The following is a 15,000-nucleotide window of genomic DNA, read 5'->3' as shown; positions in this document are numbered from 1 at the left end:
TGGTGTGTGTGTGGTGTGTGTGGTGTGTGTGGTGTGTGTGGTGTGTGTGTGTGTGTGTGTGGTGTGTGGGGTGTGTGTGTGTGGTGTGTGTGGTGTGTGTGTGGTGTGTGTGGTGTGTGTGTGTGTGGTGTGTGTATGTGGGGTGTGTGGTGTGTGTGTGTGTGTGGTGTGTGGTGTGGGGTGTGTGTGGGTGTGTGGTGTGTGTGTGGTGTGTGTGGTGTGTGTGGTGTGTGGTGTGTGTGGTGTGTGTGGTGTGTGTGGTGTGTGTGTGTGTGTGGTGTGTGTGGTGTGTGTGTGTGGTGTGTGTGGTGTGTGTGTGTGTGGTGTGTGTGGTGTGTGTGGTGTGTGTGTGTGGTGTGTGTGTGGGGTGTATGTGTGTGGTGTGTGTGTGGTGTGTGTGTGGGGTGTATGTGTGTGGTGTGTGGGGTGTGTGTGATGTGTGTGTGGTGTGTGTGTGTGGTGTGTGGGGTGTGTGTGTGTGTGTGTGGTGTGTGGTGTGTGTGTGTGTGGTGTGTGTGTGGTGTGTGGTGTGTGTGTGTGTGGTGTGTGTGTGGTGTGTGTGTGTGGTGTGGTGTGTGTGGTGTGTGTGTGTGGTGTGTGGTGTGTGTGTGGTGTGTGTGTGTGTGGTGTGGTGTGTGTGTGTGTGGTGTGTGGGGTGTGTGTGTGGTGTGTGGGGTGTGTGTGTGTGGTGTGTGTGGTGTGTGTGTGGTGTGTGTGTGGTGTGTGTGGTGTGTGTGTGTGTGGTGTGTGTATGTGGGGTGTGTGTGTGTGTGTGTGTGTGTGGTGTGTGGTGTGGGGTGTGTGTGGGTGTGTGGTGTGTGTGTGGTGTGTGTGGTGTGTGTGGTGTGTGGTGTGTGTGGTGTGTGTGGTGTGTGTGGTGTGTGTGTGTGTGTGGTGTGTGTGGTGTGTGTGTGTGGTGTGTGTGGTGTGTGTGTGTGTGGTGTGTGTGGTGTGTGTGGTGTGTGTGTGTGGTGTGTGTGTGGGGTGTATGTGTGTGGTGTGTGTGTGGTGTGTGTGTGGGGTGTATGTGTGTGGTGTGTGTGGTGTGTGTGTGGTGTGTGTGGTGTGTGTGTGTGTGGTGTGTGGTGTGTGTGTGTGTGGTGTGTGGTGTGTGGTGTGTGTGGTGTGTGTGTGTGTGGTGTGTGGTGTGTGTGTGTGTGGTGTGTGGTGTGTGTGGTGTGTGTGTGTGTGTGGGGTGTGTCTGGGTGATGGATTGCCCCAGCCGCCCATGCCTCTCACCATGTTGCTGGGGTCGACGGCGTCCCCATCAACTTGCGTCCCAACGAAACGATAAGCTCCCTCCTGGTGGGCGGGGCCACGCGGGGCCGCGGCCGCCGATTGGCTCATGGGGCAGCCGGAGGGCGGGGACACCGGGGTGGCGGTGGCCGGTGATTGGCTCATGGGGCAGCCGGAGGGAGGGGCCACCGCGGTGTTGGCGGTGGAGGCCGATTGGCTCATGGGGCAGCCCGAGGGAGGGGACACAGGGGTGGTGGTGGCCGATGATTGGCTCATGGGGCAACCGGAGGGAGGAGCCACTGTGGGGGTTCAAGGGGAGGGGCCAGGAAAGGTGGGTGGGGAAAAGTAATTCATAGAGTTAGCACAGAGAGCCATAGAGTCACTACTACACAGAGACTCATAGACTCACCACCACACAGAGACTCGTAGACTCAGCACATAGAGACCCATAGACTCACCACCACACAGAGACTCGTAGACTCACTACATAGAGACCCATAGACTCACCACCACACAGAGACTCGTAGATTCACTACAAAGAGACTCGTAGACTCACTACATAGAGACCCATAGACTCATTACAGAGACCCACAGACTCAGCATAGAGACCCACAGACTCAGCATAGAGACCCATAGACTCACTACGGAGAGACTCACTACACAGGGACTCATAGACTCACCACACAGAGACCCATAGACTCACTACACAGAGACCCACAGACTCACTACACAGAGACCCATAGACACAGCATAGAGACCCATAAACTCAGCATAGAGACCCACAGACTCACTACACAGAGACTTATAGACTCAGCATAGAGACCCACAGACTCACTACACAGAGACTCATAGACTCACTACACAGAGACACACAGCCTCACCACACAGAGACCCATAGACTCACTACATAGAGACCCATAGACTCACTACACAGAGACACACAGACTCACCACACAGAGACCCACAGACTCACTACATAGAGACCCATAGACTCACTACACAGAGACACACAGACTCACCACACAGAGACCCATAGACTCACCACACAGAGACCCACAGACTCACCACACAGAGACCCATAGACTCACCACACAGAGACCCACAGACTCACTACACAGAGACCCACAGACTCACTACACAGAGAATCATAGACTCACTACACAGAGACCTACAGACTCACTACACAGAGACCCATAGACTCACCATAGAGACCCATAGACTCACTAACCAGAGACCCATAGACTCACTACACAGAGACTCACTACACAGAGAGCCATAGACTCAGCATAGAGAGCCACAGACTCACCACACAGAGACCCATAGACTCACCACCACACAGAGACCCACAGACTCACCACACAGAGACCCATAGACTCACTACACAGAGACCCATAGACTCAGCATAGAGACCCATAGACTCACTACACAGAGACCCATAGATTCAGCATAGAGACCCATAGACTCACTACACAGAGACCCATAGACTCACCACCACACAGAGACCCACAGACTCACCACACAGAGACCCATAGACTCACTACACAGAGACCCATAGACTCAGCATAGAGACCCATAGACTCACTACACAGAGACCCATAGATTCAGCATAGAGACCCATAGACTCACTACACAGAGACCCATAGACTCACCACCACACAGAGACCCACAGACTCACCACACAGAGACCCATAGACTCACTACATAGAGACCCATAGACTCACTACCACACAGAGACTCATAGACTCACTACATAGAGACCCACAGACTCACCAAATAGACTCATTGACTCACCACACATAGACTCATAGACTCAGCATAGAGACCCATAGACTCAGCATAGAGACCCACAGACTCACTACACATAGACGCATAGACTCACTACACAGAGACCCATAGACTCAGCATAGAGACCCACAGACTCACTACACATAGACTCATAGACTCACTACACAGAGACCCATAGACTCACTACATAGAGACCCATAGACTCACCACCACACAGAGACCCATAGACTCAGCATAGAGACCCATAGACTCACTACACAGAGACTCATAGACTCAGCATAGAGACCCACAGACTCACCACATAGAGACCCACATACTCACTATACAGAGACCCATAGACTCACCACACAGAGACCCATAGACTCACTACACAGAGACCCATAGACTCAGCATAGAGACCCATAGACCCACTACACAGAGACCCATAGACTCACCACACAGAGACCCATAGACTCAGCATGAAGACCCACAGACTCACAACACAGAGACCCATAGACTCAGCATAGAGACCCATAGACTCACTACACAGAGACTCATAGACTCAGCATAGAGACCCATAGACTCACCACACAGAGACCCATAGACTCACTACACAGAGACTCACAGACTCACTACACAGAGACCCACAGACTTACTACACAGAGACCCACAGACTCACTACACAGAGACCCATAGACTCAGCATAGAGACCCACAGACTCACTACACAGAGACTCATAGACTCACTACACAGAGACACACAGACTCACTACATAGAGACCCATAGACTCACTACACAGAGACACACAGACTCACCACACAGAGACCCACAGACTCGCCACACAGAGACCCATGGACTCACCACACAGAGACCCACAGACTCACCACACAGAGACCCATAGACTCACCACACAGAGACCCATAGACCCACCACCACACAGAAACCCAGAGACTCACCACACAGAGACCCACAGACTCACCACACAGAGACCCACAGACTCACCACACAGAGACCCACAGACTCACCACACAGAGACCCACAGACTCACTACACAGAGACCCATAGACTCACCACACAGAGACCCACAGACTCACTACACAGAGATCCACAGACTCACCACCACACAGAGACCCATAGACTTACCATCACCACACAGAGACCCACAGACTCACCACACAGAGACCCATAGACTCACCACACAGAGACCCACAGACTCACCACACAGAGACCCATAGACTCACCACCACACAGAGACCCATAGACTCACCACACAGAGACCCATAGACTCACCACACAGAGACCCATAGACTCACCACTACACAGAGACCCACAGACTCACATAGAGACACACAGACTCACTACACAGAGACCCACAGACTCACCATCACCACACAGAGACCCACAGACTTACCACACAGAAACCTACAGACTCACCATCACCACACATAGACCCATAGACTCACCACCACATATAGACCCATAGACTCACCACCACACAGAGACCCACAGACTCACCACACAGACACCCACAGACTCACCACACAGAGACCCACAGACTCACCATCACCACTCAGAGACCCACAGACTCACCACACAGAGACCCACAGACTCACCACACAGAAACCCACAGACTCACTACACAGAGACCCATAGACTCACCACACAGAGACCCACAGACTCACCACACAGAGACCCACAGACTCACTACACAGAGACCCACAGACTCACCACCACACAGAGACCCATAGACTCACCACATAGAGACCCACAGACTCACCACATAGAGACCCATAGACTCACCACCACACAGAGACCCACAGACTCACCATCACACAGAGACCCACAGACTCACCACACACAGAGACCCATAGACTCACCACACAGAGACCCACAGACTCACCACACAGAGACCCATAGACTCACCATCACCACACAGAGACCCACAGACTCACCACCACACAGAGACCCACAGACTCACCATCACACAGAGACCCACAGACTCACCACACACAGAGACCCATAGACTCACCACACAGAGACCCACAGACTCACCACACAGAGACCCATAGACTCACCATCACCACACAGAGACCCACAGACTCACCACACAGAGACTCATAGACTCACCACACAGAGACCCACAGACTCACCACACAGAGACCCACAGACTCACCACACAGAGACCCACAGACTCACCATCACCACACAGAGACCCATAGACTCACCACACAGAGACCCACAGACTCACCATCACCACACAGAGACCCATAGACTCACCACACAGAGACCCATAGACTCACCACACAGAGACCCATAGACTCACTACACGAATAAAAAAGTCAGAATCCAGCAGCTAATAGACTACGGTCTCACCGCTGTGCTGTGCCGTGTGGATCAGATCGCTGGAAGCCGGAGCTGACGTGGAAGTCCCCATGGAGCTGGTGAGTGAGTTGGACTCCAGACACAGACACAGACGCTGTTCAACACAGAGGGGGTGGGTGGGTGAGTGGGTGAGTGAGTGGGTGAGTGAGTGAGTGGGTGGGTGAGTGGGTGGGTGTGTGAGTGGGTGGGTGAGTGAGTGGGTGGGTGAGTGGGTGGGTGAGTGAGTGAGTTAGTGGGAGAGTGGGTGAGTGAGTGGGTGAGTGAGTGAGTGGGTGAGTGAGTGAGTGGGTGGGTGAGTGGGTGGGTGTGTGAGTGGGTGGGTGAGTGAGTGGGTGGGTGGGTGAGTGGGTGGGTGAGTGAGTGAGTGGGTGGGTGAGTGGGTGGGTAGGTGAGTGGGTGAGTGGGTGGGTGAGTGAGTGGGTGAGTGGGTGAGTGAGTGAGTGGGTGAGTGAGTGGGTAGGTGAGTGGGTGAGTGGGTGGGTGAGTGAGTGGGTGGGTGGGTGAGTGGGTGAGTGGGTGGGTGGGTGAGTGGGTGGGTGGGTGAGTGGGTGAGTGGGTGGGTGGGTGAGTGAGTGAGTGAGTGGGTGGGTGAGTGGGTGAGTGGGTGAGTGAGTGGGTGGGTGGGTGAGTGAGTGGGTAGGTGAGTGGGTGAGTGGGTGGGTGAGTGAGTGGGTGGGTGAGTGAGTGAGTGGGTGAGTGAGTGGGTAGGTGAGTGGGTGAGTGGGTGGGTGAGTGAGTGGGTGGGTGGGTGAGTGGGTGAGTGGGTGGGTGGGTGAGTGGGTGGGTGGGTGAGTGGGTGAGTGGGTGGGTGGGTGAGTGAGTGAGTGAGTGGGTGGGTGAGTGGGTGAGTGGGTGAGTGAGTGGGTGGGTGGGTGAGTGAGTGGGTGAGTGGTTGAGTGGGTGGGTGGGTGGGTGAGTGAGTGAGTGGGTGGGTGGGTGAGTGGGTGAGTGCGTGGGTGAGTGAGTGTGTGAGTGGGTGAGTGAGTGAGTGAGTGACAGAGTGGGTGGGTGGGTGAGTGAGTGGGTGAGTGGGTGGGTGATTGAGCGGGTGAGTGAGTGGGTGGTTGAGTAGGTGGGTGGGTGAGTGGGTGGGTGAGTGAGTGGGTGGGTGGGTGGGTGAGTGGGTGGGTGAGTGAGTGGGTGAGTGAGTGGGTGGGTGAGTGAGTGGGTGAGTGGGTGGGTGGTTGAGTAGGTGGGTGGGTGAGTGGGTGGGTGAGTGAGTGGGTGGGTGGGTGAGTGGGTGAGTGTGTGACTGAGTGGGTGTGTGTGTATGTGACTGAGTGTGTGACTGACTGACTAACAAAGTGACTAACCGAGTGACTGACCGAGTGAATCCACACGTGGCCATCAATGTCTCAAGGTAGCCAAGAGCGTGCCTCTCGATACACAAGACCAGCACCTGAACTCACCACTCCTGCCACTGTTTCACTTGCAAGGAAGCCCTGTCAGCCTCCGCCTCGAGGGTGGGTGAGTGGGTGAGTGAGTGAGTGAGTGGTGAGTGAGTGGTGAGTGAGTGGGTGAGTGGGTGAGTGAGTGGGTGGGTGAGTGGGTGGGTGAGTGGGTGAGGGAGTGGGTGAGTGGGTGAGTGGGTGAGTGAGTGGGTGAGCGAGTGGGTGAGCGAGTGGGTGAGGGAGGGAGTGAGTGGGTGGGTGAGTGAATGACTGAGTGAGCGACTGGGTGAGCGAGTGGGTGAGTGAATGACTGAGTGAGAGACTGGGTGAATGAGTGGGTGAGTGGGTTAGTGTGTTAGTGAGTGAGTTAGTGGGTGAGCGAGTGGGTGAGTGAGTGAGTGGGTGAGTGGGTTAGTGTGTTAGTGAGTGAGTGGGTGAGCGAGTGGGTGAGTGAGTGAGTAGGTGAGTGGGTTAGTGTGTTAGTGAGTGAGTGAGTGGGTGAGCGAGTGGGTGAGTGAGTGAGTGGGTGAGTGGGTTAGTGTGTTAGTGAGTGAGTGGGTGAGCGAGTGGGTGAGGGAGGGAGTGAGTGGGTTAGTGTGTTAGTGAGTGAGTGAGTGGGTGAGCGAGTGGGTGAGTGAGTGGGTGAGTGGGTTAGTGTGTTAGTGAATGAGTGGGTGAGCGAGTGGGTTAGTGGGTTAGTGAGTGAGTGGGTGAGCGAGTGGGTGAGTGAGTGAGTGGGTTAGTGTGTTAGTGAGTGAGTGGGTGAGTGAGTGGGTGAGCGAGTGGGTGAGTGAGTGGGTGAGCGAGTGGGTGGGTGAGCGAGTGGGTGAGTGGATGGGTGGGTGAGTGGGTGACTGAGTGGGTTAGTGTGTTAGTGAGTGAGTGGGTGAGCGAGTGGGTGAGTGAGTGGGTTAGTGTGTTAGTGACTGAGTGGGTGAGCGAGTGGGTGAGTGAGTGGGTTAGTGTGTTAGTGAGTGGGTGAGCGAGTGGGTGAGTGAGTGGGTGAGCGAGTGGGTGAGTGAGTGGGTTAGTGTGTTAGTGACTGATTGGGTGAGCGAGTGGGTGAGTGAGTGGGTTAGTGTGTTAGTGAGTGAGTGAGCGAGTGAGTGGATTAGTGTGTTAGTGGGTGTGTGGGTGAGCGAGTGGGTGATGGAGGGAGTGGGTGAGTGGGTGAGTGAATGACTGAGTGGGTGAGTGGGTGAGTGAATGACTGAATAGGTGAGCGAGTTCATAGTTCCATTTAGTTCATAGTTCCATTTATTTTGGTATAGCCCTGTGAGCCATTCGGCTCTTGAATCGGGTGCAACCTCAACAAACTAAAAACATGAACAAGAAAAAACATCTTAAAGTGACTTTGTGTGTGACTGTGCAAACAGAAAATCCAGGGGAAAAAAACCATCAAAATATTCCTGAAATAGCACCGTACACCAACGCTGCGTGCAAAAATCCCAGTGGGATGCAAGTCAAAACAACAACAATAACCACAAGACAACTAAGATGAAGGCCATCAGTCTAACTCCGTACTACAATAAACAAAAACATGGCCAAACCAAAAAAAGTTTTCGAAATCACCAAAATAAAAGCCATAAATGCAATGTAACAGTGAACAGTGGGTGAGTGAATGACTGAGTGGGTGAGTGAATGATTGAGTGAGTGAGTGAATGACTGAGTGGGTGAGTGAATGACTGAGTGAGTGGGTGAGTGAATGATTGAGTGAGTGGGTGAGTGAATGACTGAGTGAGTGAGTTAATGACTGAGTGAGTGGGTGAGTGAATGACTGAGTGGGTGAGTGAATGACTGAGTGGGTGAGTGAATGACTGAGTGAGTGACTGAGTGACTAAGTGAATGACTGAGTGAGTGGGTGAGTGAATGACTGAGTGAGTGAATGACTGGGTGAGTGAATGACTGAGTGGGTGAGTGAATGACTGAGTGAGTGACTGAGTGACTAAGTGAATGACTGAGTGAGTGGGTGGGTGAGTGAATGACTGAGTGAGTGAATGACTGAGTGGGTGAGTGAATGACTGAGTGAGTGGGTGAGTGAATGACTGAGTGGGTGAGTGAATGACTGAGTGGGTGACTGACTGAGTGTGTTACTGACTAACCGAGTGACTAACCAAGTGACTAACCGAGTGACTGACCGAGTGTAACCACGCCTCTCCATCAACGTTTCAAGGTCGTGAACAGCCGGCCTAGCCATGCATCATAACACGGCCTTCAACTCACCGCTATTGCAGCCGTGGAGAGCGCGAGGAGACGGGGAGGGAAATTTAAACGACGGGAAATAATCAAAACTCCCGCGTGAAATTTGCTTCCTCGGGGAATTTTATAAAATGAAAAAAATAATAAATACAAAATGTTCTGAATTTAACAAAAAAAATGCTTTGGTAAGACTCCGCTCGGCTCGTGACACCCACGGAAATCTGCTCGACGGCACTGTGCCGTAAAGGAAGGGAAACAACAAACAGCTGCAGCGGATGCGGCAAAACCGGTGGTGTCGTAAAACGCGAGACTCCGCCCCCCCCCGCTTGGCGCCCCGCCCCCTTAGCAGCCACGCCCCCCCATAGCCGCCCCGCTGACTTCGTCGCCCCGCCTTCATCTTCGCCCCGCCCCACTGACCACTCCGCCCCGCCCCCCCAGCCACTCACCCCAACCACTTAACCGCCCCGCCCTATTTTCGCCCCGCCCCCTTTCCAATACGGCCCCGCCCACTTACCGACAGTGACGTCAGGCGATTGTTTTAACCTTGACTTAAATCACAAATTGTTAATAATTTCAACATTTTTCAACGGATTTAATTATAATCTTGGTTCTATTCGGTAAAGTCACGTAGAAGGGAAATAATAAAATAATAAAAATATAAAACAATAACATTTGTATTCTTGATTCTTTGGGTAAAGTCACCACGTAGAAGGGAAACAATAAAATAATGAAAATATAAAACAATAAAATTATTATTCTTGGTTCTTTGTGTAAAGTCACCACCACGTAAAAGGGAAACAATAAAATAATAAAAATATAAAACAATAAAATAATAAAAATATAAAACAATAAAAATATTATTCTTGGTTCTTTGGGTAAAGTCACCACCACGTAGAAGGGAAACAATAAAATAATAAAAATATAAAACAATAAAATTATTATTCTTGGTTCTTTGGGTAAAGTCACCACCACGTTAGAAGGGAAACAATAAAATAATAAAAATATAAAACAATAAAATTATTATTCTTGGTTCTTTGGGTAAAGTCACCACCAAGTTAGAAGGGAAACATTAAAATAATAAAAATATAAAACAATACAATTATTATTCTTGGTTCTTTGGGTAAAGTCACCACCACGTAGAAGGGAAACAATAAAATAATAAAAATATAAAACAGTAAAATTATTATTCTTGGTTCTTTGGGTAAAGTCACCACCACGTAGAAGGGAAATAATAAAATAATAAAAATCTAAAACAATTAAATAATAAAAATATAAAACAATAAAAATATTATTCTTGGTTCTTTGGGTAAAGTCACCACCACGTAGAAGGGAAACAATAAAATAATAAAAATATAAAACAATAAAATTATTATTCTTGGCTCTTTGGGTAAAGTCACCACCACGTTAGAAGGGAAACAATAAAATAATAAAAATATAAAACAATAAAATTATTATTCTTGGTTCTTTGGGTAAAGTCACCACCACGTTAGAAGGGAAACAATAAAATAATAAAAATATAAAACAGTAAAATTATTATTCTTGGTTCTTTGGGTAAAGTCACCACCACGCAGAAGGGAAACAATAAAATAATAAAAATATAAAACAATAAAATTATTATTCTTGGTTCTTTGGGTAAAGTCACCACCACCACGTAGAAGGGAAACAATAAAATAATAAAAATATAAAACAATAAAATTATTATTCTTGGTTCTTTGGGTAAAGTCACCACCACGTAGAAGGGAAACAATAAAATAATAAAAATATAAAACAATAAAATTATTATTCTTGGTTCTTTGGGTAAAGTCACCACCACGCAGAAGGGAAACAATAAAATAATAAAAATATAAAACAATAAAATTATTATTCTTGGTTCTTTGGGTAAAGTCACCACCACCACGTAGAAGGGAAACAATAAAATAATAAAAATATAAAACAATAAAATTATTATTCTTGGTTCTTTGGGTAAAGTCACCACCACGTAGAAGGGAAACAATAAAATAATAAAAATATAAAACAATAAAATTATTATTCTTGGTTCTTTGGGTAAAGTCACCACCACGTAGAAGGGAAACAATAAAATAATAAAAATATAAAACAATGAAATTATTATTCTTGGTTCTTTGGGTAAAGTCACCACCACGTTAGAAGGGATACAATAAAATAATAAAAATATAAAACAATAAAATTATTATTCTTGGTTCTTTGGGTAAAGTCACCACCACCACGTAGAAGGGAAACAATAAAATAATAAAAATATAAAAGTTTTATTATTTTATTGTTTCCCTTCTAACGCGGTGGTGACTTTACCCAAAGAACCAAGAATAATAATTTTATTGTTTTATATTTTTTTTATTATTTCATTGGGGCGTTGTGTTGTTTATTTTTAACTTCAGCACCACGGAGAGCGATTTGTCAGTCATTCAGATGGACGAGTCCATCTATTAGAGGAAGGGTTGCATCAGTCCGTCAGAGCCCGGCGATTCGTGTTGGTATTTCGACCCACGAGTTCATCATTTTTCTTCTTTGGTTCTTTCGGTAAAGTCACGTAGAATGAATGAGAGAGCCGCGAGATTCTTCGTGAGAGCTCCCAGTTTGGTGTTTTTGACAACTGAACGCTGCTTGTTTTGATGCCGGGTTCAAGGAGAGGGGGAGGTTTAAACCACTGTGATCGTGTTTTTTGGTCACCGGCGAAAGGAGATGTCCCGTGTTGTAGCTGGTCATCCACAGGCATCATTACTCTGATTGTGTCTGTGTCTGTGTTCACCTTGTGTCTGTGTGTCTGTGTCTGTGTGTGTCTCTGTGTGTGTGTGTCTGTGTGTGTCTGTTTCTGTGTCTGTGTGTCTGTGTCTGTGTGTGTGTTCACCTTGTGTCTGTGTGTCTGTGTCTGTGTGTGTGTCTGTGTGTCTGTGTCTGTGTGTCTGTGTGTCTGTGTTCACCTTGTGTCTGTGTCTGTGTGTTCACCTTGTGTCTCTGTCTGTGTCTGTGTTCACCTTGTGTCTCTGTGTCTCTGTGTCCACCTTGTGTCTGTGTCTGTGTGTCTTTGTCTGTGTGTCTGTGTGTCTGTGTCTCTGTGTCCACCTTGTGTCTGTGTGTCTGTTTGTCTGTGTCTGTGTCTGTGTGTCTGTGTCTGTGTGTCTGTGTGTCTGTGTCTCTGTGTCCACCTTGTGTCTGTGTCTGTGTGTCTGTGTCTGTGTTCACCTTGTGTCTGTGTCTGTGTGTCTGTGTTCACCATGTGTCTGTGTGTCTGTGTCTCTGTGTCTCTGTGTCCACCTTGTCTCTGTGTCTGTGTCCACCTTGTCTCTGTGTCTCTGTGTCCACCTTGTCTCTGTGCCTGTGTCCACCTTGTCTCTGTGTCCACCTTGTGTCTGTGTCTCTGTGTCTGTGTCCACCTGGTGTCTGTGTGTCTGTGTGTGTCTGTGTCCACTTTGTGTCTCTGTGTCTGTGTGTCCACCTTGTCTCTCTGTGTCTCTCTGTGTCTCTCTGTTCACCGTTTTTGACACGATGCTCAGCACGAAATCCGTCTCTCTGATGTGGACTAATCAAGTCTCGTAGACAATGCATCCGTCCGTCAGAGACCCGGCGATTCGTGTTGGCATTTCAACCCACGAGTTCACCGCGAGATTCCTCGTCAGAGCTCCCAGTTTGGTGTTTTTGACAACCGATCGCTGCTTGTTTTGATGCCGGGTTCAAGGAGGAGAGGGGGAGGTTTAAACCACTGTGATCGTGTTTTTTGGTCACCGGCGAAGGGAGATGTCCCGTGTTGTAGCTGGTCACTCAGAGGCCTCATTACTCTGATTGTGTCTGTGTGTGTGTGTTCACCTTGTGTGTGTGTCTGTGTGTGTGTGTCTGTGTCTGTGTGTGCGTTCACCTTGTGTCTGTGTGTGTGTGTCTGTGTCTGTGTGTCTCTGTGTCTGTGTCTGTGTGTCTGTGTCTGTGTGTGTGTTCACCTTGTGTCTGTGTGTCTGTGTCTGTGTGTGTGTCTGTGTGTCTGTGTGTGTGTTCACCTTGTCTCTGTGTGTCTGTGTGTCTGTGTGTCTGTGTGTGTCTGTGTCTGTGTTCACCTTGTGTCTGTGTGTCTGTGTGTCTGTGTCCACCTTGTGTCTCTGTGTCTGCGTGTCTGTGTGTCTGTGTGTCTATGTCCACCTTGTGTCTCTGTGTCTGCGTGTCCACCTTGTCTCTCTGTGTCTCTCTGTGCCTCTCTGTTCACCGTTTTTGACACGATGCTCAGCACGAAATCCGTCTCTCTGATGTGGACTAATCAAGTCTCGTAGACAATGCATCCGTCCGTCAGAGACCCGGCGATTCGTGTTGGCATTTCAACCCACGAGTTCACCGCGAGATTCCTCGTCAGAGCTCCCAGTTTGGTGTTTTTGACAACCGATCGCTGCTTGTTTTGATGCCGGGTTCAAGGAGGAGAGGGGGAGGTTTAAACCACTGTGATCGTGTTTTTTGGTCACCGGCGAAGGGAGATGTCTTGAAGTCAACATTGGCGAGGGGGGAAATCTTCCAAGGGGGGGTCTAGGAGTGTCCCTAACCACCCCACACCCCCCCCCAAGAAAGAAAAAAATCTAAATTTAAAAACTAATTTCCTGCCTAAAATCCAGATATTGTGGCCGAGGTTTTTAGGAAATTGTTGTTTTTATTTACATAGCATAGCAATTCCTATTATTATTATTTTTTAAAAAAAATTGTTTGCAGCAATATATTGTGGGGGACATTTTGAGCATATTTGAATTGTTTTTATGAGCCTCGTTTCAAAACGGTGTGAGGCCAAATTCATCGGTGACTAAAGATGCACTTCGCGTCGCGTTAATGTAGGGGGCGCTGCTACTCGCTAGCTAACAGCACTTGCCCCTACAGCCCTGCCAGAGGCTACCTGGGGGAGCTTTGTCTGTGTCTGCTACTCGCTACTAACAGCACTTGCCCCTACAGCCCTGCCAGAGGCTACCTGGGGGAACTTTGCCTTTGTAAGTAACAGCACTTGCCCCTACAGCCCAGACAGAGGCTAGCTGGGGGACCTTTGTCTGTGTCTGCTACTCGCTACTAACAGCACTTGCCCCTACAGCCCTGCCAGAGGCTACCTGGGGGAGCTTTGTCTGTGTCTGCTACTCGCTACTAACAGCACTTGCCCCTACAGCCCTGCTAGATGCTATCTGGGGAATCTTTGTCTGTGTCTGTGACAGCACTTGCCCCTACAGCCCTGCTAGAGGCTAGCTGGGGGAGCTTTGTCTGTGTCTGTGTGACAGCACTTGCCCCTGCAGCCCTGCCAGAGGCTACCTGGGGGACCTTTGTCTGTGTCTGCTACTCGCTACTAAAAGCACTTGCCCCTACAACCCAGCCAGAGGCTACCTGGGGGAACTTTGCCTTTGTAAGTAACAGCACTTGCCCCTACAGCCCAGACAGAGGCTACCTGGGGGAACTTTGCCTGTGTAAGTAACAGCACTTGCCCCTACAGCCCTGCCAGAGGCTAGCTGGGGGAGCTTTGTCTGTGTCTGCTACTCGCTACTAACAGCACTTGCCCCTACAGCCCTGCCAGAGGCTACCTGGGGGAACTTTGCCTTTGTAAGTAACAGCACTTGCCCCTACAGCCCAGACAGAGGCTACCTGGGGGAACTTTGCCTGTGTAAGTAACAGCACTTGCCCCTACAGCCCTGCCAGAGGCTAGCTGGGGGAGCTTTGTCTGTGTCTGCTACTCGCTACTAACAGCACTTGCCCCTACAGCCCTGCCAGAGGCTACCTGGGGGAACTTTGCCTTTGTAAGTAACAGCACTTGCCCCTACAGCCCAGACAGAGGCTAGCTGGGGGACCTTTGTCTGTGTCTGCTACTCGCTACTAACAGCACTTGCCCCTACAGCCCTGCCAGAGGCTACCTGGGGGACCTTTGTCTGTGTCTGTGTGACTGCACTTGCCCCTACAGCCCTGCCAGAGGCTAGCTGGGGGAGCTTTGTCTGTGTCTGCTACTCATCACGTGACCTCCTCCTCATCATGCACCTAGCCTGGCACCTGCAGGGTCTGTCACGTGACCTCC

General features: G+C 49.8%; 1 protein-coding gene across 1 annotated transcript in view; it reads right to left on the bottom strand.

The window, feature by feature from the left end:
* The window catches only part of LOC116937025 (holocytochrome c-type synthase), a 71,887-nt gene extending 62,630 nt beyond the window's left edge, over nt 1–9,257 (bottom strand). Inside the window, exons 1-3 of the mRNA XM_076064858.1 lie at nt 8,997–9,257; nt 5,374–5,476; nt 1,240–1,535 (exon numbers count right to left, since the gene is read on the bottom strand). Coding sequence (XP_075920973.1) covers nt 1,240–1,535; nt 5,374–5,434 — 357 coding nt within the window. The 5' untranslated portion in view covers nt 5,435–5,476; nt 8,997–9,257. The remainder of the gene's footprint in view (nt 1–1,239; nt 1,536–5,373; nt 5,477–8,996) is intronic.
* Nucleotides 9,258–15,000: the final 5,743 nt, after the last annotated feature.

The sequence above is a fragment of the Petromyzon marinus genome, unplaced genomic scaffold (assembly GCF_048934315.1).
Source record: "Petromyzon marinus isolate PM22_M1 ecotype Great Lakes invasive population unplaced genomic scaffold, UKy_Petmar_22M1.pri1.0 PM_Scaffold_83, whole genome shotgun sequence".
Taxonomy (NCBI): domain Eukaryota; kingdom Metazoa; phylum Chordata; class Hyperoartia; order Petromyzontiformes; family Petromyzontidae; genus Petromyzon; species Petromyzon marinus.
Note: the sequence above shows the minus strand (reverse complement) of the source record. Positions and strands in the feature narration are given on the sequence as shown.